This window comes from Scyliorhinus torazame, chromosome 2 (genome assembly GCF_047496885.1).
Source record: "Scyliorhinus torazame isolate Kashiwa2021f chromosome 2, sScyTor2.1, whole genome shotgun sequence".
NCBI lineage: Eukaryota > Metazoa > Chordata > Chondrichthyes > Carcharhiniformes > Scyliorhinidae > Scyliorhinus > Scyliorhinus torazame.
In genome coordinates, this window is record NC_092708.1 from 78299279 (window position 1) to 78327184 (window position 27906).

At 48.8% G+C, this 27906-nt stretch overlaps 1 protein-coding gene across 1 annotated transcript in view; it reads left to right on the top strand.

Annotated features, from left to right (window-relative positions):
- The window catches only part of LOC140388578 (inactive dipeptidyl peptidase 10-like), a 1987526-nt gene that overhangs the window by 1813572 nt on the left and 146048 nt on the right, over positions 1–27906 (top strand). Inside the window, exon 13 of the mRNA XM_072473003.1 lies at positions 12040–12147. Coding sequence (XP_072329104.1) covers positions 12040–12147 — 108 coding nt within the window. The remainder of the gene's footprint in view (positions 1–12039; positions 12148–27906) is intronic.

The window sequence follows — 27906 nt, forward strand, 5'->3', positions numbered from 1 at the left end:
TTATCCAGGCATAGGGATCTGCTCAAGAATGAGGTGGATGCTGATTCCCTTAGAACAGAATGTTTTGCGTTTCTGTTTGCTAACAAGAACTTGTCTAGCCCAGTCTGGAGTGAACCCCCGACCTGACTAGCTACTTGCAATGCCTGCTTGAATGTTTGAACAAAATGGTCTGCTTGGACCTTTGTGCTTGGGTGATTTGGTACGCTGAACTATGTAAATACAGAGACAGGCATGGGCTGAAGCATACAGGAGTGTAATATTAATCAGGTCAGTCCATAAGAGGGTTATTTAGGAGTCTGGTAACAGCAGGGAAGAAGCTGTTTTTGATTCTGTTTGTGTGTGTTCTCAGACTTCTGTATCTCCTGCCCGATGGGAGAAGTTGGAAGAGTGAGTAAGCCGGGTGGGAGGGGTCTTTGATTATGCTGCCCATTTTCCCCAGGCAGCGGGAGGTGTAGATGGAGTCAATGGATGGGAGGCAGGTTCGTGTGATGGGCTGGGCTGTGTTTACTGAAGTTCCTTGCAGTCTTGGGCCGAGCAGTTGCCATACCAGGCTATGATGCAGCCAGATAGGATGCTTTCTATGGTGCACCTGTAAACGTTGGTAAGAGTCAGTGTGGACATGCCGAATTTCCTTAGTTTCCTGATGAAGTACAGGCGCTGTTGTGTCTTCTTGGTGGTACCATCGGCATGGGTGAACCAGGACAAATTTTTGGTGATGTGCACCCCTAGGAATTTGAAGCTGACAACCATCTCCACCTCGGCCCCATTGATGCAGACAGGGGTGTGTACAGTACTTTGCTTCCTGAAGTCAATGACCAGCTTTTTAGTTTTGCTGACATTGAGGGACAGATTGTTGTCTTTCTGACAATACAGTCAGTGCTGCAATTTTGTATGCTAGATCCAGTACAAACTTCCAATAGTAACAACACAAAACCAGGTATAACCTCATCTGGAGACACGTCTGGAAATGCAGACATATTAAAATTTTCTAACCTTTTCTTCTGACTGTACCTCTTGCTCATCTATACTGTGTCCTAAGATCCAGAACAAGCCATATCAAGTATATTCATACTTCTCTTTCTTGAGTGTCAGGCCTTTCCCCTCTAAGAGTGTTCGAAAAGTTATGGGGGGCCATGAGGTTTCATGGGTTAGCATGGGGAGTGTGCAGAAGGTAAGGGCTGGAAGGATGTTTCATGTTTTATTATTTATTTTTAAACTTTGGAAACAGTGCTGGGTCCCCAAGGCAAGCCTTCTGCTGAGCCCGCCTTTGTCCCTGGCAGCCTCCTCAGTTCTTCCCGGGTTTTCGGTTCCCCGATTTCAAATACGGCCAACCCCATAACCCTAGACGAAAAATCCGTATCCGTCAGCCATTTTTAAAGGTAGAGGATGAAATTCTCCACAAAAATAACTGAATGTCATTTCAGGTCCAAAATCCAGTGCCAGGTTAATACTGCTAGGGTGCCAAGGGCAGTGCCAGGGCACTATCCTGCCATGTCCCCGAGCACCTGGAGGCTATAATGGCCATCAAGCCGTCTGGCTTGGTCATCACATTTGGTGTCCATTTGTGGAAACCGGCAGTGGTTCGCGCCAGCTTCATGCTGCACCAGCAAGTGGGAGGACCACAGGAGTTGGAAGAGTCAGGGTTAAACAATATCCTGCATATTTAAATGAAGATTTAAATATGCTAATCCACTTTACGCCCAACGAGGGCATAAACCAGATTATGTTTGCTGGAGGACCTGGGAACATTGCAAACTGTTTGAAGACCTGTGCAAATCCTGTTTCAAGGCTCTCCTGGTATTTTCCCGATATAGCAGGCTTTGCGCCAAAGTACATCATGGCCGGAATCAGACATTGACATACTCTACTTTTATTCGTTCAGTGGACATATCTTGTCCATCTGCTTTGCAATACAAAGGAACGCCCTTTAGACAATCAGCCCGTAATGCGGTGGTAGTGCTCTGTTTCCCTGATACATGTATATGGGTGGGTCCCCAATGCCCTTTCCAGACATTCAGGAGGCAGGCTGAGCATTTTCGATTTGTCGGCTATGAAATGTGCTACCAGAGATGTGCCTGTGTTTAGTATGCTAATTTGCGTTTGTCCACATTTTCGGTTTTAGAGATTGTCAGGATAACCCTTTCCAGGCATTCCCTTCCGTGCTGTCCCATGTGTACCTCAGATCCTCCATTTTCCCTATAATTAGCACCCCCACTCCCCACCTTCAGGCCGCCCCTGCTTTCTGACTCCCCCCTCATCCCAACCATCTCAAGGGCCCTAGGAATCCCCACTCCAATGGCAAGGCCAACATCAGGACCAATGCCTGCAAATGTCAACCTGGCGCCCAGCACCTTTGCAGTGCCATCCTGGCACTGCCCCTCCCACCCTGGAAGTCCCACCCAAGCACCGCCCTGCCTTGTCCATGACCACCCGGGGGTCTCTGATGGACTGCAAGATCCCCCGATGTACCGTTACGCCTGGTCAAGGTTTGAATGAATCCGATATCTGGCGACTTAATAGCTCATTTAAATAGCAGATCTGAATCTCACCCAGTGAGGGCAGAGCAGGTTGAGTGACTAGCAATCAGCCCGACACATGGACCCCGATTTGGGGCTCTTGCGTGACTCACCCTTTGCTCCCAGATCCTCACCGGGCACAACAAGCTTGCTGAATCGCGTCCGTACATTGTACAATCTACAACATACAAACTCAGCTCACCTTTGAAGTTAGCATATGTAACCTTCATCTTTACCTTTCCAGTGGCTAATACTTTTTAGGCATATGGTGCGGGATTCTCTGGTGGGCGACGCCGAAATCGCGTTTGCCGATCGGCCGGAGAATCCCCATTTGCGCCAAAATTTGGGGCGGCACCGCTTTTGCAATACTCCACCCCTTCAAAAACAGCATACTCGAGGAGTACGCCGCACGCGCGGGATGGCCTCAGGACGTCAGGTGAGGCCCTTCCCCGATGCTCTGCCCCCGGTGGGCCAAGTTCCCGACGGCGCCGAACACTCATGGTATTACTCATGGGGTTACTGGGGGACATTATTTGGCAGGCCGGGTCCAAGCACGGCCGTCTCCATGTTGCACAGCGCAGCCGCTGCAAGCCGCTGCCGTGCGCATGCCATGGACTCGGCCATTCTCCAGCCGTTTTTGGCGTGGGAACAAGGAGCTTTACCCAACATGGCTGCAAGCCACCCAACGGTCCTGAAATCGGTGCAGCTATTGCGCCGTTTTTTTCTGGCGTAAAATGCTACTGTTCCCACGCTGGCGTTAGCACTTTGTCTACAAATCGGAGAATCCAGCCCATGACTTATCTGCTTCTAACACAGGTAAATGAGCTGAGTTAGCATCATGAAAAGCAAAATGTTACCAATATTACATTGGATCCGTATCAGCTTCCATAGTAACAAAGTTACCCTCTATTTCTATTGGAGCTATGCTGCCTCTTTGCTATAACTTGCATCATCACACAACTTCAACATAGTAGAGACATATTGATCAGTATTATCATTCTCACATTCACTACCAGATGCCATTTCACCCAATCTATGAATGATTTTAGTTGTACTGCATCTTTGTTTACTCTGCCTGATTACTTGAGTGATTTTGCTATGTTTGTGGATCCTTTCCTGCTCTTTGACATTTCATCCAAGAATATTCGGGTTTTGAGTAGCATCCGCAAGTAGCTGATTTCAACCAACAGGGTCAGGCTGGTGCTACTTTCCATATTGAAAGCATGATTTTTGCTTGTCTCTGCTCCTCTCTTTGTTCTTTGAATTTCTTCATTACCTTCCATACACAGCATTTACCATGGCGTCTGATCCTCCCTGCACGAGCACAATGCCCATCTGGGTTACTTCAGTTGTCATCGCTCATGTCTCTTCTGTTATTTCTTTGCGCGTGAATATGTGGTCCACTGCCCCTTCGAACAGCAGCCTGGGATCACACTATTAGAAAAACATAGAAAACATAGAAAATACAGCACAGAACAGGCCCTTCGGCCCACGATGTTGTGCCGAACCTTTGTCCTAGATTAATCATAGATTATCATTGAATTTACAGTGCAGAAGGAGGCCATTCGGCCCTTTGAGTCTGCACCAGCTCTTGGAAAGAGCACCCTACCCAAACTCAACACCTCCACCCAACACCAAGGGCAATTTGGACATTAAGGGCAATTTATCATTAGCCAATTCACCTAACCCGCACATCTTTGGACTGTGGGAGGAAACCGGAGCACCCGGAGGAAACCCACGCAGACACGGGGAGGACGTGCAGACTCCGCACAGACAGTGACCCAAGCCGGAATCGAACCTGGGACCCTGGAGCTGTGAAGCAATTGCGCTATCCACAATGCTACCGTGCTGCCCTTAAGAACAAATAAATCTACACTATATCATTTTACCGTAATCCATGTACCTATCCAATAGCTGCTTGAAGGTCCCTAATGTTTCCGACTCAACTACTTCCACAGGCAGTGCATTCCATGCCCCCACTACTCTCTGGGTAAAGAACCTACCTCTGATATCCCTCCTATATCTTCCACCTTTCACCTTAAATTTATGTCCCCTTGTAATGGTTTGTTCCACCCGGGGAAAAAGTCTCTGACTGTCTACTCTATCTATTCCCCTGATCATCTTATAAACCTCTATCAAGTCGCCCCTCATCCTTCTCCATTCTAATGAGAAAAGGCCTAGCACCCTCAACCTCTCCTCGTAAGACCTACTCTCCATTCCAGGCAACATCCTGGTAAATCTTCTTTGCACCTTTTCCAAAGCTTCCACATCCTTCCTAAAATGAGGCGACCAGAACTGTACACAGTACTCCAAATGTGGCCTTACCAGAGTTTTGTACAGCTGCATCATCACCTCACGGCTCTTAAATTCAATCCCTCTGTTAATGAACGCGAGCACACCATAGGCCTTCTTCACAACACTATCCACTTGAGTGGCAACTTTCAAAGATGTATGAACATCTTCATACACATGTATGAACTATTCTTTCCATAAGTTTGAGTAATGTGGATTCACTCGATAGACTATGAATGAAACAATCTTACAGGTTTTCATCCAATTTTTCCCCAAAGTTGCAATTCAGCAATGTGTTTTGACTGCATGACATAATCACTGGTGGACTGTATCTCACTTGATCTCGAGGAATACATTTTCATCTCTCTGCCACTGTCACTGACATTTTTAATTGCGTTTCCAGAGTACCATTGTTAAAGCGTCATATCATTTACTGCTGGGTTTGTCCGGCACAACCAAGTCTTGCCGTCCTCCAAGATAGTCTTGTTGAATTCACACTCACAGGAACCTCCCCCTCCCCTCCCAGCGCCAAGCAGAATAAATCGTGCCCATCATCTTCATACACTTTTGTAATAGAGCTAACCACATGAAATGACTCAAAGTGATGCCCCGCATACAATTTAGTCTTTTTAGCTCCATTTTCTCCATCAGTCTGATGAGACATTTAATCAGTGGACTGGGTCACTTACGACCTGCAGTCCATGTGGAGTAATTTTAACTTGTAATCGCTGGGCAAAAGAAATGCAATAAAAAATCAGCTGCCAGTTTACTGGTTTTCTTTTCCTAACAATAATAAATAATCTTTATTATTGTCACAAGTAGACTTTGTGGAAGATGATTCTTGAGTAGATTGTGTGGACAGTCTGGATCATGTTAACATCGAAAAGGAAGAGCTATTGGGTCTTTTAAAAGATATTAAGGTGGATATGTCTCCTGGGCCGGATGGGATTTACCCCAGAATGCTGAGGGAAGCAAGGGAGGAAATTTCTAGGGCCTTGACACACATCTTTATATCCTCATTGGCTACAGGTGAGATCCCAGAGGACTGAAGAATAGCTAATGTGGTACCGCTGTTTAAGAAAAGTAGCAGGGATAATCCTGGAAACTATAGACTGTTGAGCCTCATGTCGGTCATAGGTAAATTATTGGAGAGAATTCTCAGGGATACGATTTATACCCATTTGGAAACAAATGGACTCATTAGCGATAGACAGCATGGTTTTGTGAAGGGGAGGTGGTACCTCACTAACCTGATTGAGATTTTTGAGGAGGTGACAAAAATGATTGATGAGGGGAGGGCAGTAAATGTTGTTTACATGGACTTCAGTAAAGCCTTTGACAGGGTGCCTTATGGCAAACTGGTACAAAGGGTGAAGTCACACAGGATCAGAGGTGAGGTGATAAGATGGATATAGAACTGGCTCGGTTACAGAAGGCAAAGGGTAGCAGTAGAAGGGTTTTTTTCTGAATAGAAGGTTGTGACCAGTGATGTTCCACAGGGATCGGTGCTTCGGCCTCTGTTGTTTGTAGTGTACATAAACGATTTGGAGGAAAATGTAGCTGGTCTGATTAGTAAGTTTGTGGATGACACCAAGGTTGGTGGAGTGACAGATCGTGTTGAGGATTGTCAGAGGATACAGCAGGACATATGGCACAAGGAAATGCTGAGGGTTTTGGCAAAAGTTGGTATCTGACCAGCACAGGCTTGGAGGGCCAAAGGGCCTGTTCCTGTGCTGTATTGTTCTTTGTTTCTTGTTCTTTGTTCATTCAATTTCCTTATTAAACATCTTTTCTGAGAGCTGTATACCGTGCAGTGATGCTATCACTGTCAGCTGCTGATTTTTCTCTATTTTTCTTCAGTTGTTACTGTAACCTGATACGACTGCGACCCTTACTACTAGAAACATGTTTCTTAAAACTGATAAAGATTGCCATAAATCTGCCCCCAAAATCAGTGTCTTCTTACATATTGTAACAATCTCATATTCTGGCTCCTGAATAGTCCACTAACATATTGAAGGTGGTATCAATGGGGAAGATCCAGACTATGATACATTTCACTCCAATAAAAAAGTTCGAGTCATAGAGTTTTACAGCACAAAAAGAGGCCATTCAGCCCATCATGTCTGTGCCGGCCATCAAACTCCTATCTATTCTAATCTTATTTTCCAACAGTTGGCCTGTAGCCTTGTATGCTGTGGTGTTTCAAGTGCTCATCTAAATGCTTCTTAAATGTTGAGTGTTCCTGCCTCTAACACCTTTTCAGGCAGTCAGTTCCAGATTCCCACGACCCTCTGGGTGAAAAGGTTTTTCCTCAATCCACCTCTAAACATCCTTCCCCTTACCTTAAACCTATGCCCCCTGGTTATTGACTCCTTGACTAAGGAAAATGGTTTCTTCCGATCTACCCTATCTACGTCCTTCATAATTTTGTACACCTCAATCAAGTTCCCTCTCCGCCTTCTCTGCTCAAAGGAAAACAACCCCAGCCTAACCAGCCTCTCTTCATAGCTGAAACGCTTCAGCCCAGGCAACATTCTGGTGAATCTCTTCTGCACCCTTTTTAACGCAATCACACCTCTCTCTGGGATTAGTATTTCCAAGGAATGTGGGAGCACATTCAGGTACAGTAACTCCAAATCTGTGGATATTATTTATAATTCTACAGTTTGTAGACCTGTACCCCTTGTGCAATCTGATGGTTTTTTTGGCTATCTTTTAATTAGCATATTGAAAAAGGTCATCATTGGGGCAATCTTAGCAAGTTTTGGTGGAGGTCTCAGGGCTGTCTACTCCTATGGTTTGTGAGGTACGACCTACCCTTCCAAGACAAAAACCTCTGGTTCCTCCCACTAAACCTCCCCACCACCACATTCATCACTGGCAATACGCCCCCTTCCCATATTCATCGCCAGCAATATAACCCTCCCCCCCACCCCCTACATTCATCCCTGGCAATACAACCACTCCCGCCACCCCTCTACATTCATCGGCAACAATGCAACCTCCCCCCTCCCCCTCCCTACATTCATCACCAACAATACAACCTCCCCCCTCCCCCCCCCCTACATTCATCTCCGGCAATACAACCCCCCAGTCCCCTGCCACCTCTACATTCATTGGCAACAATACAACCTCCTCCCCGCCCACCCCACATTCATCACCGGCAATACAACTTCCCCCTCCGCCCTCCTCCACATTAATCGCCAGCAATCCAACCTCCACCCTTGCATTCATCCCCGGCAAAACACAACCCCTCAATGCCCACTTTCCACACAACCCCCCACCAGCCAACACACATAGACACACCCTGCTGCGGACTCCCACTAGGGCCCGCTCCACACACTACTGCCAACCTGGCAGTGCCATCCTATGCCAGTGGCAGTACTGGGGGGCAGCTGCCAGGGCACTTCCCGGGCATATCCTTTGACCCCGCCGGGGCTATATTTAAGTCTGCGCCCCTGGAGGGATCTCCTCGATAGTATTATGCCCACCCCTTGTTTTAATCCATACCAATGTGACATCATGTCGGTGAGGATTGAAGAATTTGTGAGGGGGGACCGTTTGCGGGGGGGGTGCTAGTAATATTGAAAGGTATTCAAATGAGGTTTTCAATCTTTGTGGGTGTGTATCTTGTGACATCGCCAGCGAGGAGTGGGAAAAAATTAGGAAACGCAATCTCTCCACCGATAATCACGAGATTCTCCACCCGCGCCGCTAATCCCCTGGGCGGCAAGGGAAGCCTCAAGATTCCGCCCATTGTGTCTGTGCTGGGTTTTCATGAGTGTGTGGAATGCTAGGGGGCAGAGTTTGGCCAACTTCTGCAAGTTGTCCATGACAAACAGCCGGTTTTCGGTACCTATTTTTCTGACTCACAACTGGTTGGTTTCTTTTAAATTGAATGCACTTTTGCTGAAGAACCAGCTACAAATTGGTAATTAAATCTCTTAAAGGAAAAAGAGAATATTCACATGTACTGTGAAGAGGAAAGTAGCAGACTTTAGGAGGACACAGAGAGGCTGGTGAAACGGACAGACACATAGGAGATTAAATTTATTGCAGAGAAATGGAACATGTCAAAAATTGGAGGTAGACATGAGGATAAATTAAATGGTCAAATTTGAAAGGGGGGGGGCAAGAACCGAGCAACTGGGTGTTCACAGGCACAAATCTTTGAAGGTGGCAGGTCAAGTCGATAAGGCTGTTAAAAACTATTGCTTCCTTTATAACAAGAGGCACACCCAGCAGGTTATGGGATGTCTTTATTTTAATAAATCACTGGTTAGGCCCCAGCTGAGTAATGTACCCCATTCTTGCACTATGCATTAGGACGGATGCAGATGAGATTTACAAGAATGATGCCAGAGATGAGGGGCTTCTGTTATTTATGAGACTTGGGGGAAGCTATGATTCATTTCCTTAAAAGCAGAGATGATTAATGGGAGATTTAATGAGGTTATTCAAAATTATGTGGAGTAAATAGGAAGAAACTGTTTCCACTGATAGAAGGATCAGTAACCAGAGGGCAAAGTTTTAAGATAATTGGTAAAATTAAAACCAGCGGCAAGATGAGAAGAATTGTTTCGAACAGTGAGTTCTCATAAACTAAAATGCATTGTGCGGTGTAGCAGAATCAATGGTAACTTCAAACAAAGAACAAAGAACAAAGAAATGTACAGCACAGGAACAGGCCCTTCGGCCCTCCAAGCCCGTGCCGACCATACTGCCCGACTAAACTACAATCTTCTACACTTCCTGGGTCCGTATCCTTCTATTCCCATCCTATTCATATATTTGTCAAGATGCCCCTTAAATGTCCCTATCGTCCCTGCCTCCACTACCTCCTCCGGTAGTGAGTTCCAGGCACCCACTACCCTCTGCGTAAAAAACTTGCCTCGTACATCTACTCTAAACTTTGCCCCTCTCACCTTAAACCTATGCCCCCTAGTAATTGACCCCTCTACCCTGGGGAAAAGCCTCTGACTATCCACTCTGTCTATGCCCCTCATAATTTTGTATACCTCTATCAGGTCGCCCCTCAACCTCCTTCGTTCCAGTGAGAACAAACCGAGTTTATTCAATCGCTCCTCATAGCTTATGCCCTCCATACCAGGCAACATTCTGGTAAATCTCTTCTGCACCCTCTCTAAAGCCTCCACATCCTTCTGGTAGTGTGGCGACCAGAATTGAACACTATACTCCAAGTGTGGCCTAACTAAGGTTCTATACAGCTGCAACATGACTTGCCAATTCTTATACTCAATGCCCCGGCCAATGAAGGCAAGCATGCCGTATGCCTTCTTGACTACCTTCTCCACCTGTGTAGCCCCTTTCAGTGATCTGTGGACCTGTACTCCTAGATCTCTTTGACTTTCAATACTCTTGAGGGTTCTACCATTCACTGTATATTCCCTACCTGCATTAGCCCTTCCAAAATGCATTACCTCACATTTGTCCAGGTTAAACTCCATCTGCCATCTCTCCGCCCAAGTCTCCAGACAATCTAAATCCTGCTGTATCCTCAGACAGTCCTCATCGCTATCCGCAATTCCACCAACCTTTGTGTCGTCTGCAAACTTACTAATCAGACCAGTTACATTTTCCTCCAAATCATTTATATATACTACAAAGAGCAAAGGTCCCAGCACTGATCCCTGTGGAACACCACTGGTCACAGCCCTCCAATTAGAAAAGCATCCCTCCATTGCTACCCTCTGCCTTCTATGGCCTAGCCAGTTCTGTATCCACCTTGCCAGTTCACCCCTGATCCCGTGTGACTTCACCTTTTGTACTAGTCTACCATGAGGGACCTTGTCAAAGGCCTTACTGAAGTCCATATAGACAACATCTACTGCCCTACCTGCATCAATCATCTTAGTGACCTCCTCGAAAAACTCGATCAAGTTAGTGAGACACGACCTCCCCTTCACAAAACCGTGCTGCCTCTCACTAATACGTCCATTTGCTTCCAAATGGGAGTAGATCCTGTCTCGAAGAATTCTCTCCAGTAATTTCCCTACCACTGAAGTAAGGCTCACCGGCCTGTAGTTCCCGGGATTATCCCTGCCACCCTTCTTAAACAGAGGAACAACATTGGCTATTCTCCAGTCCTCCGGGACATCCCCTGAAGACAGCGAGGATCCAAAGATTTCTGTCAAGGCCTCAGCAATTTCCTCTCCAGCCTCCTTCAGTATTCTGGGGTAGATCCCATCCGGCCCTGGGGACTTATCTACCTTAATATTTTTTAAGACACCCAACACCTCGTCTTTTTGGATCACAATGTGACCCAGGCTATCTACACCCCCTTCTCCAGACTCAACATCTACCAATTCCTTCTCTTTGGTGAATACTGATGCAAAGTATTCATTTAGTACCTCGCCCATTTCCTCTGGCTCCACACATAGATTCCCTTGCCTATCCTTCAGTGGGCCAACCCTTTCCCTGGCTACCCTCTTGCTTTTTATGTAAGTGTAAAAAGCCTTGGGACTTCCTTTGATATATATTGGAAAAGGAAACATTTGCAGTGTTTTGAAAAAGGGCAGGGATGTGAGACTAACTGTTGCACTTTCAAAGGGCTGGCAGAGACATATTCGTCAAAACAGCCCCTCCAATGCTGCACGATTCCATGAAATAAAATGAGTAACTTTTGTGCATTTTCTTGAGAAATCTAACACTGAGAACTTATTCATCTGATCTGTACGGATAAAAGCACAATAGCTAGGGCAGCATGGTGGATCAGTGGGTTAGGCCTGCTGCCTCACGGCGCCGAGGTCATAGGTTTGATCCTGGCTCTGGATCACTGTCTGTGTGGAGTTTGCACATTCTCCCCATGTTTGCGTGGGTTTCACCCCCACAATTCAAAGATGTGCAGGTTAGGCGGATTGGCCACGCTAAATTGCCCCTTAATTGGAAAAAAATGAATTGGATATTCTAAATTTATTATTTTTTTAAAATAAATAAATAAAAATAAAAGCACAATAGCTGATAGCTCCAGAGTAATGAATTACACATCGCGTGCATACTTCTGTGACCCCCATGACGATGGGCCGGGGCCTGGAAAATGGGGGTTAGCTGTTCAAAAGTCCATTAACTTTGGCAGGATCGGAAAACCCCATCAGCGGGATGGGCCATCAAATTACGCCCTGGGTGATTTGAGAAAGGAAAATTACTTGGATTTTGTGGATCGTGTTCTTAATGTTTTTTATGTTTCAGTATTTTTCTATTTTTTTAGAATGAGGAACCAGTGTTCTCAAAGGATGGCAACACGTTTTTTCGGACTGTGCCTGTGAAACAAGGTGGCCGTGGAGAATTCCACCATATTGCTATGTTCACGCTTCAGGTGAGACGCTGTGAATTGTGTTTCAAAGTTATTGTTGTGTTATGCTTCTTCATGCAGCATAAGCTGCTTCCTTGATGTATACTCTGACAAAGGAAGGTTCAGACTTGGAGATAGGTTTAACACATTTATTGAACAGTTAACAATTCTCCTACTTGAATTCAACTCTCCTGCTAATCTTGCTATAGTAACTCAGTCTAACTAACCTGTCTGCCCTAATCCACGTGTGGGTGTGATGCTTCCGATCTGCCCCTGTGTCGCCTGTGGAAAGAGAAAGAGCATGTGTGCCCTATCCTTTTATATGGGTAGCCCCCTTGTGGTAGTGTCACCTCTGTGTGTCTTGACTGCCCATTGGTCGTGTCCTATCTTACTGACCTATTGGTTGAATGTCTGTGTGTCATGATGGCTCTGGTGCTCCCTCCAGTGTTTATTTAGTCTTAGTGTATCTGCATTAACCCCTTGTGTATTTACAGTGATGCATATCACCACATCCCCCTTTTTTTCGTGTTACATATTTTCTGTACAGTGTTAAAGAAAATTGAACAAAATAGGTAGATAAGTGATGACATGTACAAGTCATGATGACAGTAATGATTACACAATACCAAATAATATGTATGTGTCCAAAGTTCATGAAATAATATGGTCGAGTGGTTTCTTGTTTTGTTATTGAATTGTCGAAGCTGATGTTGTCATTTCCTTGTGAACGCCGTCAGTGTCCCTGTGCTTAAGGAACCAAGACGACATCAGGTGGTGTGCAAATGGTGAAATCACTTTGTTGTCTGATGTGGACTCTTTTTTTCTATGCTTGTGGTAGCGATGCAGAATGGCATCTGTGTTGTCCGACCTGTACTATTTCGTGTGATTGCGATATTGATGCCGTATGTCAGCAGCCTTGAAAGCTGGTTTGCTTGTTTGTAGTGGAACAAACTTGAATCGGTGAGATTCGCTGTCATGCCATGGTATGTCATTGTGCTGAGCTGAGCAGTAACAGTGTCCTTCATGGGCAGAGTTGTACCATGTCGTGCCAGTTGTTGTTCCAGTGTTGTTTTTTTTGTCATGCTTGTTGTTGACGTTGGTGCCTTTGGCACTATTCTTGTTGTTGTCTTTGTTGTTGTTTTCGTAGGTTCTGTTGTTGTGTTTGTTGTGCTCAATGACCACACAGAGTAGAGAATTTGAGTCCTTCACAAAGTTACTTGTGTCAGTGTCCTTTGTGGCATCTGCTGTTTCATTGAGTGTGCCGTCTCTGATTCCTCGGCGCTTCCCGTCTGGAGTCATGTCCGGTTCACTGGAATCATCCTTGGCTTGTCGATGCTCCCCGTCTGGAGTCCTTTCTGGTTCACCTGAATCACCTTTGGTTTCTTGACACTCCCTGTCCGGAGTCATTTCAGGTTCACTTGAATGTTCTGAGGTGTCACTTGAATTCTCTGAGGTGCACTTGAATCATCTGAGGTGTCTTGATGCTCCCCGCCCGAAGTCAAAACATTCAGGAATGCATCTTCTTGTGGAGAGGCTCGAGTGGATGAGGTTTGAATTAACTGGAGTCACTGGTAGCCTCACTTTGATTGCCAAGCTCCTCTGTACATACTAGCTTAGGTCTGTCAGTCGCGCTGAGATGTTGCACATCTTGTATGGGAATTGTGAAGCCTGAGTCACTTGTCGCACATACAGTGGGTACACCTTCAGTGTCTTCTTGTCAGTTAGATGAGCTGGGTAGACTGTCAGAGTCTTATTCTGGTGGCTCAAATAATCTGGGTAGACTGTTATAGTCTTTTTGTTGTGCACGTGAGCGTGGTGGACTGTCACAGTCGTCTTGCTGTGCACTTGAGCGTGGCAGACTTGCATCGTCTGCTGCTGGTTGCTCAGATAAGGTTGCTAGACCTTCATTGTCTTGTTCATGCAAGGACTGCACTCTGGAGTCTTGTGCTGCTTCCATTGTGGAGTCCGTCAATGAGCTCGTTGTGGAGGCTTGTATCGCTCTCTCTGTGGAGACTGGCACCGTTCCCTGTGTGGAGTCGTGCAATGGTCTTGCTGTGGAGTCGATCTGTGTGCTCTCAACGGAGTCGTGCAGTGGTCTCGCTGTGGAGTCGATCTGTGTTCTCTGTGTGGAGACGTGCAGTGGTCTCGCTGTGGAATCTTTCTGTGTTCTCTGTGTGGAGACGTGCAGTGGTCTCGCTGTGGAATCTTTCTGTGTTCTCTGTGTGGAGACGTGCTGTGGTCTCGCTGTGGAATCTTTCTGTGTTCTCTGTGTGGAGACGTGCAGTGGTCTCGCTGTGGGGTTTGGTGCAGGATGGGATATGAAGGAGATGCAGGCAGGTGAATTTTGATTGGCCTCCAGGGGCGTGAGAAGGTGATGTGAGAAGTGAGGGACAGGAGTGATGCCAGGGAAACAGAGGTGGTGACTCACTTGAGTTGCTCTAAGGAGGTCATTCATCTTCTTGCACTGTGTGCTAGTCTGCCTGGTGAGGCAGGCAGCACTCACTGCCTCTGCCACCTCCTCCCAGGCCTGGCAGGAACCTCCTACCCACCCTGGGGAAGAGGGCATCCTGATACTCCTCCACTTCATCAAGCATCCTGTCAAGGTCCAGGTCCAGGAATCTCGTGACAGACATTTGTAGAGCCATCTTCTTGTCTGAAATGAGAGTGGGTGCGGAGTGAAGTGCTTATAAGCAGCTCCACATTGTCAAGCTCTCCAGCAATTCAGCCCCCAGAGAATTGAGTATAAATTGTTGTTCATTTTGCATTTGGTACACTTGCGAAAGACCTGGGGCGAAATTCTCCAGTATCGGCGCGATGTCCGCCGACCGGCGCCAAAAACGGCGCAAATCAGTCCGACATCATGCCGCCCCAAAGGTGCGGAATCCTCCGCATCTTGGGGGGCCCGGCCCTAACCTTGAGGGGCTAGGCCCGCGCCGGACTGATTTCCGCCCTGCCAGCTGGCGGAAAAGGCCTTTGGTGCCCCACCAGCTGGCGCGGAAATGACATCTCCGGGCGGCGCATGCGCGGGAACGTTAGTGGCCGCTCATGGCATCCCCGCGCATGCGCTGTGGAGGGAGTCTCTTCTACTCCGCCATGGTGGAGACCGTGACGAAGACGAAAGGAAAAGAGTGCCCCCACGGCACAGGCCCGCCCGCGGATCGGTGGGCCCCGATCGCGGGCCAGGCCACCTTGGGGGCACCCCCCGGGGCCAGATCGCCCCGCGCCCCCCGCCAGGACCCCGGAGCCCGCCCGCGCCGCCTTGTCCCGCCGGTAAGAGAGGTGGTTTAATCCACGCAGGCGGGACAGGCATTCTAGCAGCGGGACTTCGGCCCATTCGGGCCGGAGAACCGTGGGGGGGGGGGGGGGCGCCAACCGGCGCGGCGCGATTCCCGCCCCCGCCGAATCTCCGGTGCCGGAGAATTCGGCAACCGGCGGGGGCGGGATTCACGCCAGCCCCCGGCGATTCTCCGGCCCGGCGGGGGGTCGGAGAATCTCGCCCCTGATGAGTGCAAGATGAAAAACATGTGTCTTTTTTCAGCGATACTCAAGTTCTACACTGCTACAAGACTTGAGCTTCTATGTGCCTGGTGCACTAGTCCCCTTTCCTCCCATCCCATATATGAAACTCCCACACTTGCCTCCATCCTGGCTCCAGGACTTAGAATTGTGGACAACAAAGTTGCTAGCCAATCAGATTGGCAAGCAGTTCTCTAAGGTGGGACATTTGCCAAATGATTAGATTTAGATGTATTGTTACGTGCACCAAGGTACAATGAAAAGTATTGTAATAATAATAATCGCTTATTGTCACAAGTAGGCTTCAATGAAGTTACTGTGAACAGCCCCTAGTCGCCACATTCGGGCGCCTGTTCGGGGAGGCCGGTACGGGAATTGAACTCGCGCTGCTGGCCGTGTTCTGCATTACAAGCCAGCTGTTTAGCCCACTGTGCTAAACTAGCCCCTTCTGCGTACAGTCCAGGCAGATTGTTCATTACATTAAAAACATAGGACGTACAATAGATACACAATGTAAATACATAGACACAGACATTGAGTGAAGCTTAAGAAGTGTAGTACAACCCAATAGAGAGATGCGTGGAGAGGCCAGTTCAGTCCATACGAGTGTCATTCCGGAGTCTGGTAACAGCGGGGAAGAAGCTGTTTTGAATCTGTTAGTGCGTATTCTCAGACTTTAGTATCTCCTGCCCGATTGAAGCGAATAAGCCAGATGGGAGGGGTCTTTAATTATGCTGCCCACTTTCCCAAGGCAGCGGGAGGTGTAGACAGAGTCAATGGATGGGAAGCGGGTTCGCGTGATGGACTGAGCTGTGTGATGTGTTGGGTGTTCTGGATCACAAATAGGTCACCAACACTGGAAGTGGTGCAACTCTATTTTATTATAAGGTTAACTATATTAACATACTTGAACTGTGGGTAAATGCAATACCAGCTTTAACTGTTGACCCTTGCCTAGTCCTAACCAGGTGATGCACTCAGCACATGGTGAATGTCTGTGTTGCAGGCTGTGAGCTCTGTGCTCCGAGCTGGCTGCAACTAGAATGAGCGGGAACTCTCCTGTCCCCTGTCTTTATAGTGCGTGTGCTCTCACTGGTGATTGGCTGCGGTGTTGTGTATGCTGATTGGTCCCACTGCATGTCCATCAGTGTGTGTGTGTGTGTCTGCCCCATAATATACTAGTGTACATTATGACATCCCCCCTTTTATATAAAGAACATGTGCCTGCGTGACAATAAATATCGTGTAGTGAATGTACCTGACTATGTGTGTGCGTGTTATTTACATGACTATGTACATGAGGCCAATCTATTTACACGGGAAGGTGCCTGGTGCAGAGAAATAGGGTGTCACACCAACAACGAAATGAACATTATATACAAACTACTGGAACGATGAAACAGGATAACAGAACAGATCAAAGAGTCCAACATTGTAAAACTCATAAGTCAAGTCTCTGAGGTGGGCGACGAATTCTGGTTGACCGCCTCAAGGGTGGGTCAGGAGCCACCGGCTGAGGAACAGGCTGGGCCACGGCAGAGTGAGGAGGATGCAGAGTATTCCGAATCTCCACATAGTCCAGGTTGGGGACAACAGGAGGGCGTGGCACCGGTGGAGGATCACATAGCGAGCGTGGAACGAGGCGAATGGAACCATCTGGCAGATGAACCAGGAACGAGCTGGGAGACACCTGCCGAAGAACCACAGCAGTTGCAGACCAGCCACCCTCCGGAACATGGATGCGGACGTTGTCATCCGGCGCCAGGGCAGGGAAATCAGTCACCCGAGTGTCATGCGCCGCATTGTGTTGTGCACGAGACTGTTGCATCCGCTGAAGGACTGGAACGTGGTCGTGGTCTGGGACGTGAATGGATGGCACCGTGGTCCTGAGGGTGCGACCCCTGAGCAGCTGGGCTGGTGACAGGCCCGTGGAGATTGGGGCCAAACGATAGGTCAGCAAGGCAAGGTAGAAGTCAGATCCTGCATCGGCAGCCTTGCAGAGGAGCCGTTTGACGACGCCCTTTTCCGCTTTGCCATTGGATTGGGGGTGCAGGGGACTGGATGTCACATGCACAAAGTTGTACCTGCTGGCAAAGTTGGACCATTCCTGGCTCGCGAAGCAGGGGCCATTGTCCGACATCACAGTGAGTGGGATGCCGTGACGAGCAAATGTCTCCTTGCAGGCACGGATGACCGCCGATGATGTGATGTCGTGCAGGCATACGACCTCCAGGTAGTTCGAAAAATAGTCTACAATCAGAACATAGTTCCTGCTGAGCACATGGAACAGGTCAACGCCTACCTTAGACCAAGGGGACGTGACCAACTCATGGGGCTGTAGGGTCTCACGTGGTTGGCCGGCTGGAATCGCTGACAGGTGGGGCAGTTGAGCACTGTGTTGGCGATGTCCTCATTGATGCCGGGCCAGTACACAGCCTCTCGGGCCCTCCGTCGGCACTTCTCCACGCCAAGATGGCCCTCATGTAGCTGTTCCAAAACGAGCTGGCGCATGCTGTACGGGATCACGATGCGGTCCAGCTTCAGGAGGACACCATCAACTACTGCCAGATCGTCTCTGATATTGTAGAACTGCGGGCATTGGCCCTTGAGCCACCCGTTCGTCATGTGGCGCATGACACGCTGTAGTAGGGAGTCAGCCGCAGTCTCGTGGCGAATGTGGATAAGGCGTTCATCCGTGGCCGGCAGATTGGAGGCCGTGAAGGCCACATGGGCGTCAACCTGGCAGACGAACCCCTCTGGGTCACACGGGGTGTTGACTGCCCTGGACAGAGCGTCGGCTATGATCAGGTCCTTGCCCGGGGTGTATAGGAGCTGGAAATCATACCGCCGGAGTTTAAGCAGAATGCGCTGGAGGCGAGGGGTCATATCATTCAGGTCTTTTTGTATAATGTTGACCAGCGGGCGATGGTCGGTCTCGACAGTGAATTGGGGGAGGCCGTACACGTAATCATGAAATTTGTCGACCCCAGTCAACAGGTCCTTTTCGATCTGCGCGTAGCGCTGTTCCGTGGAGGTTATGGCACGTGACGCATATGCAACGGGGGCCCATGATGAGGCCTCATCGCATTGCAGGAGCACTGCCCCAATGCCGGATTGGCTGGCATCCAGTGAAATTTTTGTTTCCTTCGTGGGATCAAAAAATGCCAATAACGGGGCCGTGGTAAGCTTGCTCTTAAGCTACTCCCATTCATGCTCGTGGGCGGGAAGCCATTGGAAGTCTGTCGTCTTCCTGACCAGGTTCGGGAGCGCTGTGGTATGGGAGGCGAGGTTGGGGATGAACTTCCCCAGGAAGTTGACCATGCCCATAAATCGGAGGACCGCCTTCTTATCCACTGGCTTCTGCATGGCCGTGATGGCTGCCACCTTGTCCACATCCGGCCGCTCACCCAACCGGGAGATGTGGTCGCCTAGGAACTTGAGTTCCGTCTGGCCGAAGGAACATTTGGCTCTGCTGAGGCGAAGGCCTTGGTCCCGTATTCATTTGAAAACGCGCTGGAGGCGACTGATATGCTCCTGCGGGGTGGTGGACCAAATGATGATGTCGTCAACATAGACGCGCACACTCTCAATGCCCTCCATCATTTGCTCCATGATCCGGTGGAATACTTCTGATGCCGATATAATCCCAAACGGCATCCTGTTGTAGCAGTATCTGCCAAATGGGGTATTAAAGGTACACAGCTTTCTGCTGGACCTGTCTAGTTGAATTTGCCAGAATCCTTTCGAGGCGTCAAGTTTGGTGAAGATGTTGGCCCGAGCCATCTCGCACGTGATCTCCTCGCGCTTGGGGATAGGGTAATGCTCCCTCATTATGTTGCGATTCAGATCCTTTGGGTCAATGCAGATCCGGAGCTCGCCGGAAGGCTTCTTTACGCACACCATGGAACTGACCCAGTCGGTTGGTTCCATCATTCTGGAGAGCACTCCCTGGTCCTGGCGGTCCTTACGGGGTGCTGGGATTCTGCGAGGTGCATGAACCACAGGCTTGTTTGAGCAGGATTTTGTAAGTGTATGGAAGCGTGCCCATGCCTTTGAAAACATTGCGGTGCTGGTCGATGATGGCATTGAGTTGTGCCCTGAAGTCCGCACCCTGGAAGGCAGACGTGTCCTCTGGAGAGAGAGAGTGTACTCGTTGAACAAGTTTTCGGTGTTTACACGCCTGTGCGCCGAGCAGAGAGTCCTTCGAGGAGCCCACGATCTCGAAGGGAAGGATGGCTTTTTGCGAGTTGTGCGTCACTTCGAGTTGGCATGAACCGGTAGCAAGAATGACATTGCCATTGTAGTCCACTAGTTGGCAGGTCGACGGAAGAATGGTTGGTTTAACCCCAAGGGTCTGAAAGTCTGACCACGCTAGGAGATTAGCGGAAGCACCAGCGTCCAGCCGGAATCGTATCTGGGATCGGTTGACCGTCAGGGTGGCACACCACTCGTCGTCTGGATCAATGCTGTGCACCGACAGCGGCTGGTGGTTTTGATTCGGGGACAGCCTGTTCTTTGTTATAACAGCGACTCGAAAAGGCTCCCTCGGGTCCTCGGTGTCACTGATCTGCGGGAAGTCGGAATCGGACTCGGTGAACGTGGGTTGAATTGCCCGAACGTTCCTGCGAGGCTGGCAGAAGTGATGCGAATTGGCAGGCGGAGCTGCTCGACAGCAGGCAGCATAGTGACCAAGTCTGCCACATCGTAGGCATTGTCCCGATTTTGCAGGACATTGCCGCTTTAAATGGGCGGAGCCACAGTTGCCGCACGTCGTGACGTCAGTACGCTCGTTGCGCCACCCCGCATGCATGGCGCGGTCCTGCATGGTGCGCGCCTGCGCATCACGTTCCTCCACGTCACCGTCCCCTCGTTTGGCGCGTACAAGCGCGGGCGGCCGCGAAAAGCGCGCAAAATGGCCGTCCTCATCCAGGCTGCAGCCTTGGAGGTGTTCAATTGTTTGGACCCCTTCCGCCTCGTGGGGACCTTGCCGCGCCGTTTCAGCCGCCTGTATGTGGGAGTACCGGCTGGTGGCATTTTCATGCAGGACACAGATCTCAATGGCAGTCGCTAGGGTGAGTTGCTTAATTTTGAGGAGCTGCTGACGCAGGGGGTCCGACAGAACACCAAATACGATCTGGTCGCGTATCATGGAGTCGGAGGTGGGCCCGTAGCTGCAGGACTGCGCAAGGATGCGGAGGTGTGTTAAAAAGGATTGGAAAGGCTCGTCTTTACCCTGCAAGCACTGCTGGAACAGGTATCTTTCGAAGCTTTCATTGACCTCTATGCTGGAGTGGGTATCGAATTTGAGGAGAACCGTCTTGTACTTTGTCTTGTCCTCGTCGTCTGCAAATGTGAGGGAGTTGAAGATGTGGATGGCGTGTTGCCCTGCCGTGGAGAGGAGCAGAGCAATCTTCCTGGTGTCCGAGGCGTTCTCCCTGTCCGTGGCTTCGGGGAAGAGCTGGAAGCGCTGTTTAAAAATCTTCCAATTGATCCCGAGATTGCCGGCGATGCGGAGCGGCGGCGGCGGGTTGATGTTCTCCATACTTCAGGATGCTAGAATGCTGATTAGTTGCAGGTGGGTCTCAGAAGTGTTAGTATGCAACTACTCCTTGTACCATGATGTGTTGTGTGTTCTGGATCACAAATAGGTCACCAACACTGGAAATGGTGCAACTCTATTTTATTATCAGGTTAACTATATTAACATACTTGAACTGTGGGTAAATGCAATACCAGCTTTAACTGTTGACCCTTGCCGAGTCCTAACCAGGTGATGCACTCAGCATGTCTCAACAATGTCTGTGTTGCAGGCTGTGAGCTCTGTGCTCCGAGCTGGCTGCTACTAGAATGAGCGGGAACTCTCCTGTCCCCTGTCTTTATAGTGCATGTGCTAACACTGGTGATTGGCTGCAGTGTTGTGTATGCTGATTGGTCCCACTGCAAGTCCATCAGTGTGTGTGTGTGTCTGCACCATAATATACTGGTGTATATTATGACACTGTGTTCATGCCTCTCTGTGGTTTCTTAAGATCTTGAGCCAAGCAGTTGCCATACCAGGCTGTGATGCAGCCAGATAGGATGCTTTCTATGGTGCATCTGTAAACGTTAGTAAGAGTCAATGTGGACATGCCAAATTTCCTTAGTTTCCTGAGAAAGTATAGGCGTTGCTGTGCTTTCTTGCTCATAGCATCGGCGTGGGTGGACCAGGCCAGGTTGTTGGTGATGTGTACACCTAGGAATTCAACCATCTCCGCCTCGGCCCCGTTGATGCAGCCAGGGGTGTGTAAAACACTTGGCTTCCTGAAGTCAATGTCCAGCTCCTTAGTTTTGCTGATGTTAAGGGAGAGATTGTTGTCGTTACACCACCCCACTAGGTTCCCTATCTCCCTCATCGTTGTTCCAGATCTGACCCACTACAGTCGTGTCATCAGCAAACTTGTAGATGGATGAGGGGCAGATGTCTCATCTCCAGCAAATTGATACACCTCAAGAATTTTAAATGGCTGTGGGGCAGCTGGCCTGCTGACTCTTCCGCTGCTGGGGCGGGAAACCCCACCATCCATCAAATCCTGCCTTTGTCTTTTAAATATCACTCTCTTCACTCAATAATAAAAAGTGTCTTTCAACCTGTCATTGAAGGCTCATTAAACCTTACTCTCATCATCATGATAAAAGTAACACAAAATGTCACAGACATTTGTCTTCTACAAAAGTCCAGATCTGCTCATCTGAATGGGGTGAATGCTGGTTATGGGACATCTATGTGGAATAAGATTGGACAGCCTTAATTTGGCATTAATTGACACTAAATTGACAAATTCACTCACTGGATTTGGGAAAAAGTCACACCAGTGCAGCATATATCAGTTTGAGGACTGATTCGAAACATGGGATGCTGTGGAGTTTGCACATTCTCCCGGCGTCTGCGTGGGTCTCACCTCCACAACCGAAAGATGTGCAGGGTAGGTGGATTGGCCAAGCTGAATTTCCCCTTTAAGAAAAAAAAATTGAGCAATTTAAATTTTTAAATAAAGAAACATGGGGTTGGATTATCCCATCCGGGATTAAGTCCAGTGTCGGGGGCAGAGGTGTGGTCAGGCACAGGGAGTGTTTTCTGTTGTGGAGGGCCAATGGGAAACCAGGGCACATCTTCCATCCACGGTGTAATTAATTATGCATCTGGGGGTTTCATGCAGTCTTCCGTGGCATGGTGGCTTGATGGCACACGCCCTGACGTCATGCCCCGGGCTATATTGAAATGGTTTCCTACATCACTGACCTACCTTTGAAGAAAGAAGTTGGACTTCCTGAAGAAAGAAGATGAACCTCCAGGAACACTCTGAGACTGCAGGATGGATCTCTTCAAAGACACTGAAGCTGAAAGATCCACCTGATCGATGCTCCCACCTTCCATTGCTGTGGTATTTCAGGATGCAGGGTCTCTGCCGGCCTCGATCCTCAACTCCAAAGGCAGCTCCAGGATTCCTTCAGGAAAGTCCTGACTTTTGCTTGCCACATTGTTTCAGATGTGTTCTCTTGCTAGCGGAAAAGAAAATCAGGCATGAGAGGAAGATTCGGGTCAGGCCTTCATTTGCATCCTATTAGTGGAAGATCCTGCTGTAAATTCACGTCTATGTGAAACCAATCATCGTGCCTCCCTCCAAATTCTCCCACGTACCCCCCATTAATCCTGCTTATAGGACATGGGAAATTTCCATCCATGGTTGCCGCTTGGTAGAGGAGTTTTCGAAAGCTGAATCTCCTGGTCAGCCTCTGTTTCGTAACATGTGTGTGGTACATTAAAAGTGCACTTTGTGTTGTTGTGTATTGCTTTAAGGCAGTAATGGAACGCCAGCCCAAACCCAGACACAATTTAACGCTTGGGTGGTGAGGGCCTTGAATGGGAAACCTGCCCATTCACCTATTGAGGCCATTAAATGTCCACTGAAGAGCCTTATCCTACTCAGCCTCAACCTTTAGGGCTGGTGGAAGCGGGAGAGTGGGAAAGTGACATTTCTACTTTTCTTCATCTCGGGCAGGAAGGCGAGGGAGGTATGCCTCACTCTCAAGACTCCCTCAGATTGGGATGCAATTGCCCCTGGGATGTTGAAGCTTGGGACCCCCTACCCTTGCCCAGCCTACCCTGGGATACCATAATCACCCCCTTCCTGAACTCCCCCCCCCCCCCTGCTCTCCGGCTGTCCCCTACCCTCCCACCCTGAAGACCCTTTCCTTTTCAAAGGTCACGTGACTTATTCCCAGCTCAACAGTACCTCTTCTGGCCACTGCACCGCTGTGCCTGGCATGGTTGAAGAGCTGTTGGCCAATCTGATTGACCGCCAGCTCTCATGAGCAGGACATCCTTCCAAGGGTGGGCGGAAGACCCCCCTCCTCACCCTCACCGCACTGCTAATCAACGCTCAAGTGAGCGTTCAGTGACAGTGGGAGTGCAAGGGCTGGTGGCTGTGCGTTCGATGCCAACTCAAAATTCTACCCAATAAAGTTTGTAACTTTTCAGAATTTTAGAACATTTGTTCACAGGAAGAAATTAGGGGGAAAGTTTACTTTTAATGTCGGTACTTCAAAAGCATTGTATATTCACACAAGGGGAAAAAAAACTGAAAAATGATATGTACTTAAAACACTAATGAGGTAAATTCATGTTCTTGTCCTATGAACTGTAAATAATACATTTTTCAGATTGGGCAGCACGGTAGCACAGTGGTTAGCACTGTGGCTTCACAGCACCAGTATCCCAGGTTCGATTCCCGGCTTGGTCACTGTCAGTGCGGAGTCTGGACGTTCTCCCCGTGTGTGTGTGGGTTTGCTCCGGGTTCTCCGGTTTCCACCCACTTGTCTCGAAAGAAGTTTCCCCCATTGTGTGCGACCGCGCTCCACCTCGATCGTCGGGAAAGTGCCGCAACTTTGCATTTACTTGGCCGAGTGAATTGGACATTCCAAATTCTCCCTCTGTTTACCCGAACAAGCGCCGGAATGTGGCGACTGGGGCTTCTGACAGTAACTTCATTGCAATGTAAGCCTACTTGTGACAATAAAGATTATTATTATTATTAGATTGTCTCAGCAATAGTAAAATGCCTCATATGGTGTTTTAAAGTCTTTGACTTTGATTGGGAGCAACATGGTAGCACAGTGGGTAGCACTGTTGCTTCCAGGGTCCCAGGTTTGATTCCCGGCTTGGGTCTGCACATTTCCCCTGTGCCTGTGTGGGTTTCCTCCGGGTGCTCCGGTTTCCTCCCAAATGTCCCGAAAGACGTGCTGTTAGGTCATTTGGACATTCAGAATTCTCCCTCTGTGTTCTCGAACAGGTGCCGGAATGTGGCGACCAGGGACTTTTCACAGTAACTTCATTGCAGTGTAAATGTAAGCCTACTTGTGACAATAAAGATTATTATTATTATTCATCCATTTCCTGCTTTAAACAGTATAATTTAAGACAGAGACAATCAGTGAACTTTATGACGAGGATACTGCAGAGAACTGTATTTCACTAAGACTATATCATAGATCATAGAATTTACAGTGCAGAAGGAGGCCATTCGGCCCATCGAGTCTGCACTGGCTCTTGGAAAGAGCACCCTATCCAAGGTCAACACCTCCACCCTATCCCCATAACCCCGTCACCCCACCTAACACTAAGGGCAATTTTGGACACTAAGGGCAATTTAGCATGGCCAATCCACCTAACCTGCACATCTTTGGACTGTGAGAGGAAACCGGAGCACCCGGAGGAAACCCACGCACACACGGGGAGGATATGCAGACTCCGCACAGACAGTGACCCAAGCCGGACCTAAGAGGTTGAAAGTCAAATATAATGACCAGCTGAATAAGAAATGGGGGGTTAGATTCTCCATTGCCCGACGCCGAAATCGTGATTGCCGGTCAGAGGGAGAATGGATTCCAACGCCAGAATTGGGGCCGTCGCCAGTTTGACACCAGTCGGCCATACTCTGCCCTCTCCAAACCAGCATCATTGTGACGCATGCTGCGTGCCATTTCAACACCATTGGCGCATCACCGGCCGGCCCACCCACGATGCTCCGTCCCCCCATGGGCTGAGTTCCCGGGACCCGCCCATTTTTGGCACGATCCGCGGGAGTTTCACTTGCTGCCGGTTCTAGCCCCTCACCAGTACTGGAATCGGTGAGGGTTTCGCGCCAATTTTTCTATCATGAAAGTGCACACACGCTCCGCTGGTGTCAACACTTAGTCCCCCAAACGGAAAATCCAGCCCAGGGTTTTTTATTATGTAAGCACAAGTAGTAGTGATTTAATTAAGTGTGTTTGGTCTTAACTATCATAACCTAGGCCCTGCCAAAGCCTATGGTGCCGGAGGTCTAGTTTTCCCAGAATCCCTAGGAGGACATGCGCTCCACCGCTAAAGGGGAGGAGCTACCTCAAACTTCTGGTATAAAACCAGCCGGCCTAGAACCGGTCGGAACTCACTTGGTTGGGTAGCACTTGCATAGACTCTTTACTTGTACTTCAAAATATACCTCCTGTTTAACCTCGCAACTCAGTGTGGACTCCATCTTTTTTGGCGGACATAATACTGGCAAAACTAGTCCCCTGTCAACGCTAAGGCCTTCCTGCTCAGCCATCTCCTGGGACTCCAGTTGGAGGTCAGGACCTGCGGTCCCTTGCGATGACTCTGTTTGGCCGCTTGGATACGTTCGATGTTGGGGTCGAAGACTGGGCCCGATATGCAGAGCGTATGCGCTACTATTTCCGAGCCAATGATATCACTGAAGACGAATGGCAAACGGTGATCTTGCTGGTTATGTGCAGGGCTCAGAGATATGGGGTTATCCGAGACCTCGCACATCCAGATGTGCCGCATGGCCACACCTTCTCCCAGTTTGTGGAGCTCGTCAGGTTATTTGAGTCCACTTCCCTCATCCAGAGATACTGTCTTAATACAACCGGGTGTGTCCCATGTGAGTCCGTGACTGAATTCATCACTCGACTACGCAGGCTTGTTGAATTTTGTGAATATGGGTCCTCCCTCTCAGATGCGTTACAGGATCACCTTGTTTGTGACATATTGCATGTGACCATCAACCCTTTGTGCCTATCTCTCCTATGGTTTTCATAGAATTATAGAATCCATACAGTACAGAAGGAGGCCATTTGGCCCATCGAGTATCCACCTAACCTCTGAAAGAGTACCCCACCTAAGCCCCCTCGCCATTCCAGGAATCTCACCAAATCTTTAGACACTAAGGGGCAATTTAATATGGCCAAACCACCTAACCTGCAGATCTTTGGAAAGTGGGAGGAAACCAAAGTACCCGGAGGAAACCCACGCAGACAGGGAGAGAACGTGCAGACTCCACAGACAGTCACCCACGGCTGGAATCGAATCCAGATTCCTGGCACTGTGAGGCAGCAGTGCTAACCACTATGCCACCGTGCCACCCAATGTTTCCACCGTGTCACCCCAGTCAGTGGCTGTACTTGGTGGGAGAGATTGCAGGTCACCAAGGAGGAATACCCCAAGCAGCTCTGGGCCTAGATTGTCCAGCTGCCACTTTGGCCATCAGATGCTGCATAATTGGTAAGTTCACAAATGTATGAGTGGAGTTTACCATCTCTTTAGCACTGGCTGCACACAGCTATCATGTAAATTAGTAGGTTTTTTCCCTATGAACAGTAAATCAATTTATTAAACTGTCTCAGCATTAGTGAAACGTCTCATATTCATTGTATTTGAAAGTTTTTTGATGCGTTATATGCTGTGAATAGTGGGAGTTAAGAGACGGAGACAGAAACTTAGTCAGTCATATCTATAAATTATAAACAGTTGGGGTCCCATCACTGATCCCTGTGGTGCTCCGCTCATTACATCCTGCCAATCTGAAAAATACCCAAATTATGCATTCTCTCTGCTTCCTGTCAGCCAGCCTGTCTTCTACCCTTGCTCGTTTGTTACCCCTTGCACTCTGAGCTTTTATTCTTCACAATAACCTTTGATAAGGCACCTTACCACATGCCTCATGGAAACCTAAGTACAATACATCCACCAGTATCCCTTCATCCACAGCACATGTGACTTCCTGAAAGAACTCCAATAAGTTGGTTAGACATGGGACGCGATTCTCCGCTCCCGTGCCGGTTGGGAGAATCGCCTGGGTCGCCAAATTTTCCCGCGATGCCGGTCCGACGCCCTCCCGCAATTCTCCCAAGCGGCGAGAACGGCCCCGTCGAGTTCTGCGTGGAGCAGGCCGGAGAATCGCCCGAGAC